Below are 6,865 nucleotides of genomic sequence, written 5' to 3'. Positions count from 1 at the left end.
TTAGTTCGTTCGTTATTTGAAAGAATTGGGAGAATATTAAAAACATATATATCCTCGAATCGAATAGAAACTTATGCTAATGTTTCGATAGTCTTGCTAATAAACAGTATATCGGCTCATTATATAGAAACTTATGCTAATGTTTCGATAGTCTTGCTAATAAACAGTATATCGCTTCATTATTTGGTAGATGTGGGTCAAAACTAACACAATGCTTAAGATAGTAACGAAATATGTTACTAATGCATAACTTATTTAACTTTATTAAATTACATGTGAATTAGTTTACATTGATCAACATTTGGATACCCTTTGAATACCCATGATCATAGGTATTTTTCTGAAGAATAATATATGAAAATCAATAATTCAGGTTTACTATAAATTACATTTTTTAATCAAATAATATCATTATGAAACAAGTGATGTATATAAATGTCGTGGTGTTGTTTTAGTTTACAGGTTGTACCACTCAGTTAGACAAAGGTAAGTATTGTTTTACTTTACAGGTTGTAATCTCAGTTAGACAAAGGTAAGTATTGTTCCATTCTTTGAAGGCATAGATAGATTTTCAAGTAGTCATTACATTCACTTGTTTAAGTCTTGTCATTGTTCAAAATTTGATAAACTTTTTTTTTTAATTTTTCATATTTTTGGGTTTATATTTTCATGTATCACAACTGGAGAAGTTGTTCACATTTACAGATATTGTACTATCTAATTCCTATTTATCATTAAAAAAAAACCATGAAATTTCTGTATGTTGAATACTATTGAATATTCATAAAAAGTAAGAATAAAAGACTGTTTGTATTCATTACAGCTGATTCCAATGAGTGTGTAGGGAAAGGCAATATATTTGGTACGTTTGCTTGCTAGCTGAACCGTGAAGTCATTATTATATTAGGTAAACTATCCTACTTTAGAGAAGTCTAATCCGACAGATAACCGAGCTATCTGTCTGTAGGACTAGACAGACTACTTCGAAAGGTGGATAGTTTACCTTACTTATAATGACTTCACGGTTCAGCTCAGCTAGCAAGGATGCAAACCAATGGTATTAACTTTACCTACACACCCATTGGAATCGGCTGTAACAAAATATGCGATAATCTTTGGGTTTCGTCTTGGTACCAAATTTGTTTAGCATTTATAAAAAATTAAAACGAATAATTCACTTTTTATTGACGTCAAATAAGATTTGGATTTGTTTCACAATAAAAAAATATTTCATTACAGAAGAATGGAAAATCACATAATTCTTGTTGTCTTGTTGTTAGCATCGTCTGGGACATTGGCTCAATTTAATCCTAGTTGTAAGTATATTGTACGCCTTATGTTGGTCACTAGCTCAATTTGACCCTACTTGTAAGTTTATTGTAAGCGTCATATTGGGCACTGGTTCAATTAAATCATAGTTGTAAGTTTATTGTAAGCGTCAAATTTGCAAAAGCTAAATGTAATCCTTATCGTAAGTTTATTGTAAGCGTCATATATGGCACTGGCTCAATTTAGTCCTAGCCGTAAGTTTGAAACGAAACCACTGATAACATTTACACCGGTTTCAATTTCACTACACCAAAAACGCATTCGACAATAATTTTTTCTTCATTGATGCCAAAGAATAAAATATTCGAATATCCAAACACCTTATAAACCAAAACGAACACAAATAACCAATTTATTTGAATTAGGGTGTACAATTCTTTCATGTATGACTTTAGATATTAGCATATCATAATAAAAGTTGCACTGTCTTTCGATTCTAGTTTTTTTTTAGGGAACATGACTAAAAAAAGGTTTTTACATGATTTTGCTTTAATTAAAGAATTTCTGGAATGTGTTACAAATACAAATAGACTCTGTTTCGAATAAAACAAACTGTGTGTCCTTTTTTATGGCTTATTTAGTAACATGTCTATTTCGGTCGTTTCCAGTGACCGTTGATAGTTGTACAAAGAGCAGTTTGAAGCTGACTTTGAACGATGCCGCTCAAGATGGAATCATCTATATTCAAGGTCAAGGGGCGGCTTGCAAACAGTTGACGGTGATCGGTTCGAACATTCACGAATTTAACTTTGGTGCTTGTGGCATAGCATGGGTAAGTTATAATACATAAACACGTATGCTGTCACAAAACACCGTTGTATATGAAGATTCTATTATAACAAAAAAGAAGAAAAATAGATATATTTGAATAAAACAAATAGATTAGCATCGAATCTTATTCTATACCGGTAGTCATCACGAAAACCTATTGTTATAGTAGATTGCGCTTTGGTAAATTCAGGATTGTATATTCATAAAAATAAGAAGTTGTGGTTTGATTGCCAACGAAACAACCCTCCATAGGAGACCAAATGATGTAATTTTTTTTTATCTTTATACGGTGTTATTTCTTCTCAGGAACTTTTTTAAACAGATAGATTGACGAATAAGGAATATTTGGGTATAACAATGTATGTTCAAAACTCTGACTTGGATAAAAATTAAATCAACTAATACGGTAACTTCTTTTTGTATTGCCAGTGTTGTGTTTTTAAGTCAGCATATTAAACTTTCTCGTGTATAACTACATATTGTTGAATACTTTCAAAAACAGTCAGACTGAAAAAATGCACGTCTCTTGTTAAAAGCCTGTATTGTGACGTATGTATATACTTAATTCGTCCAACTTTCACCAGGAATCATCGTTCAAAATAATTGTCCAGAAGAAACAACTATACCAAACAGGGGACGATAAACAAATACCGATTATGTGTTTGGCCGATCTGACAGACATCTCATTAAGTGGGGATGTTAACAACTTGTAAGTACTATACTTTTCAACTTTACTCTTTATGATTAAATATACTAAAAAAAACTCATACAAATACCAGGATGTGGAACGCCAGACGCGTGTTTCGTCTACATAATATTCATAAAAGGAGCCTGTATTGTGACGTATTAAGAATGAAAAGAGTTGGGCGCAAAATCAGATGAAAATTACTGTTTTTTTTGTGACTTGTAACTTGGTTTAAAGGCTCGAGAGATTTTAAGTGTTTTTAAGTCTACTATGTAATGAATACAAACAGATATGGGACGAGAGCTGTGTATGATAGCTTTTAACTTTTTTATGTGTTCAAGATTTAGATCTCGAAGTCGCCTTCTAAATCATACCTGAAATAAATATAATAGTATAGTATGATAACACAACCCTAATTTCGATGCAATTGCGAGGCAATTATTAAAATATGTCTAATTTAAAACAATTGAATTATTCTTGTAAACCCGCTATGGGCTAACACACAATTGAGATAGGATTTCCAATTTGTCTAAATATATACTTGCAATGTAAGACACTAATCAGTCAAAGCCAATATCCTTTATTAATAGCAATTGTTTACTCTTAAAGTGTTCGATCACTGGAGCAATTGTGCGTTTATATAACATTAATGTTATTGTTAATTTCTAAGGGACAAAGATGACGATGCCGGACAGAATTTAACAGTAAAGCCAACTGCTTTTATGAAGTTATATAGCGACGGAGTTGATGTAACCGGTGGTAACGTAAAACTGACTGATATGCTAACATTAACCATGGAACTGGATACTGATTATCTTCGTAAGTTAACATTTTTATTGGACACAGATCACCAGAAATTTTAACAGAGAAAACTACCTTCATATTGAAAGGTGAGGTGTAATAGTAAATGTTCATTAAACAAGATTTGAAAATTCTAAAAATAAAATATATCAAAGAGATGTTAACTGAGTCCCATATATATCAAAGAAAAATGCCACGTGTCTAATTAAAGGGCTCAAAAGGCAACGCAATCGCCATCCTTGTCTCTGTCTTTATTCATAGCTTTTTATTTATGTTTGAATATTTCAGAGGATTTTGATATCAAAGCGAAATACTGCACAGCATCAACCATCCCAATTACAGAAAATACGTAAGATTTTAATTATGGAAACCTTTCGTGATTTTTTCTTTAGATTCTTTTTTGGTCATGCAGCTCCTACCGTTGCAGACTATTTACGCATTCCTGACTTTCAAGTTTGAAATTTCCTGATGAAAGTGTTCTCTGGACGCTCATCGGACGCACGAAAAAGGATCTGATTCAATTTAGAGTTGCATATATATACAAATTAGTTTGGTTATGTTTTAAGATAGAAAGACAGAGGATGAAATTAAATTACGGTATATGTGAATAAAATAAGAATGGGATAAGTTGTATTTAAACCATTTTAGTAATGATTATCTATGCCATTACATACCAATGTTAATTAGCCTGACATCGGATTGAAGAAAATTAACCGAAAAAAAATACTTGTGTAATATATCAATCAATGTATATATTTTTTCAGATGTGCAACCGATACAGAACTTTTTCCAGAATTCTCCAAACCAGCACAAGGATACTTGTCGGCTACCTTCGGTGCTTTCCGTACAACTGACCTCAATGGTGGATCTGTTCCGATGACGTTTACTTGTAGCTTACAAGTTTGTTTGGGAAGCTGTTCTGTTGTAAGTATTATCAACATGTACAATGAGGTTGTCCCTTTTGCATTAAAATAATTCAAATTAATTAAACGAACTCAAAATCTAAAAAAAAGAACGAAGGACCTGTAGGTAAAGTATGTGAGACAGCGTGTAAACTGCAGCCTTTAGCTCACAAACTGAATAAAAGTCTGTTTCAACTCAAACAATTCCATTTTTTATTTATATTTAGCTTTCTTCTTTTGTCTACGATTGACCATCTAATCCACATATTATGATGTCAGTAAATGGCTATTTTACGTTATTTAGTATATAAATTGTATAACTATGATGTAAAACTGTACCTCCTCAGTCAAATAGATAGATAAGAAAGAAAATATATATTACCATTTTATGTACATATAATTGATTGTAATGATTACTGTTTGTTTGTTCTTTGTGTATGTGTTGATGACAATCCAGATTTTGGATTTTTATATCAATAAAATCTTATCTTATCTTTTCTTATCATATTTGACTCGGCATGTCGTAATTAAGAAGTAAGCCGTCATATTGACTTGCTGAAACCTATAAATGTTTGATTTATGCAATAGAATCGAAAAATAAACACCATTTATAGCAAACACTCTATGTGTATCGCTCACGAATATATTGATTTTTTGTAATGGATAATATATTTGATTTCAGACAACATGTTCTAGTGGTGATAATGGATGGGGAAGAAAAAGAAGAAATGTGATGGATGTCATTGTTTCTGGAAGTCTACGTCAGAAGAGAGCAGCAGACGACACGTCACCGTTTGATGACATCAACGTCGGGTCAACGCTCAGAATTATAGCTAATGATGTTGTTATTGAAGGTAATTGTTATTTATAAGAAACTCAAGCTTGAATAGTTTCATGGTAACTAGGTATCCTTTATTCTATATGACCGCCCGACTAATATGTCAACTATGAGTTTTTACCCGCTATTTCTGTACAAATGAATTATTTTTTTAAATGATCATTCAGACTGTGTGTTAAATATTTTGTTGTCAATTATGTCACTTTGTTGCTGTCGTTTTGGAAAAATATGTTTTATTCTTATATGTATCAATATTTAGTCATATTTGGGACCACTGCCTATCAATACAGAAATAATATTTATTATAAAATAAAAGGTACTGTTAGTTGTGAATAAAACAGAACTTTATATCTAAGATCAGTTTGATCAATTTGCCAATATCCTAAATGTCTGTCAAATCAGAACATGTGTACTTACATAATTATATAACCATCATGAATACATATTTCATCTCCTACCAGTCCCAATAGTTATCAAAGGTACCAGGATTATAATTTAATACGCCAGACGCGCGTATCGTCTACATAAGACTCATCAGCGACGCTTAGATAAAAAAAATGTTGTAAAGCCAAACAAGTATAAAGTTAAAGAGCATTGAGAACCCAAAATTTCAAAAAGTTGTGCCAAATACTGCTAAGGTAATCTATTCCTGGGATAAGAAAATCATTAGTTTTTTGAAAAATTCAAAGTTTTGTAACAGGAAATTTATAAAAAGGACCATATAATTGTCATCTATAACCAAAACTGCTCTGATTAACATAGAAATTTAGAAATGACCAAACTATAAAGCAAATTAATCTTGTATAGCCATGTATGGATTTCTCTCATCGATGAACCCCGTACTGTAGCCTATAATTACATCCACTTCTTTTGAACTTGAGTGGATTTTAGTTGTCTCACTTGTTATCATACCTCATCTCCTTTTTTTTAATATATAAATCTGCAATTAATATATAAAAAGATACGTCTTTTCGTCATTTTAACACATTTGTCTTTAAATTTGCTGCCGATCGTATACTTATGTTGGAATGTTTTATTTCAGATGGCGATGACAATGGTGAAGTTTGCATTGACAAATGGCCGATGATTCTTGGTTTGCTGGCCTTGCTTATTGCATTTTTGTCGTCTGCCGGAGCTGTTATATACCTCTATAGAAAATTGTCAGCAAAATCATCAAAATCAACAGAACTTCACGCCTTCAGTGAAAAATGCGGTTACTGAACAGGATAATAATTATGACTGCATTTTTTGTCCCTATTAAAGAATGATTTATTTATCAATAAATTGTACCTTTCTTATGTTATCTCTTAATACGATAGTGATACAAGTTTTGTCCGATTGGTTGAAACTTACACTTTTGAGTAGGAGGTTTTCAGAAACCATCTACTTTAAAGATCTGCATAATACCTCAGACAAAAAAACAAACCATGACAAATCGAGAAAAAAGAACACCGAAACGACAAACAACAATTGGCAGTACATAATGCTGTAAAATTAAATTTTGAGACACCTATAATAGCCATCTACGGTTAAACTCAG

At 31.7% G+C, this 6,865-nt stretch overlaps 1 protein-coding gene across 1 annotated transcript; it reads left to right on the top strand.

Annotated features, from left to right (window-relative positions):
* The first annotated feature begins 523 nt into the window (after positions 1 to 523).
* LOC143062483 (uncharacterized) lies at positions 524 to 6,624 on the top strand. The gene is made up of 9 exons (XM_076234165.1): positions 524 to 532; positions 1,240 to 1,316; positions 1,938 to 2,101; positions 2,685 to 2,809; positions 3,456 to 3,604; positions 3,875 to 3,935; positions 4,351 to 4,510; positions 5,171 to 5,342; positions 6,369 to 6,624. Exons 2-9 carry the CDS (start codon positions 1,244 to 1,246, stop codon positions 6,545 to 6,547), a joined length of 1,083 nt encoding a protein of 360 aa, XP_076090280.1. The 5' UTR covers positions 524 to 532; positions 1,240 to 1,243; the 3' UTR covers positions 6,548 to 6,624.
* The last annotated feature ends 241 nt before the right edge of the window (positions 6,625 to 6,865 follow it).

This window comes from Mytilus galloprovincialis, chromosome 2 (genome assembly GCF_965363235.1).
Source record: "Mytilus galloprovincialis chromosome 2, xbMytGall1.hap1.1, whole genome shotgun sequence".
Lineage (NCBI taxonomy): Eukaryota > Metazoa > Mollusca > Bivalvia > Mytilida > Mytilidae > Mytilus > Mytilus galloprovincialis.
This window is presented reverse-complemented; position numbering and strand designations above follow the sequence as displayed.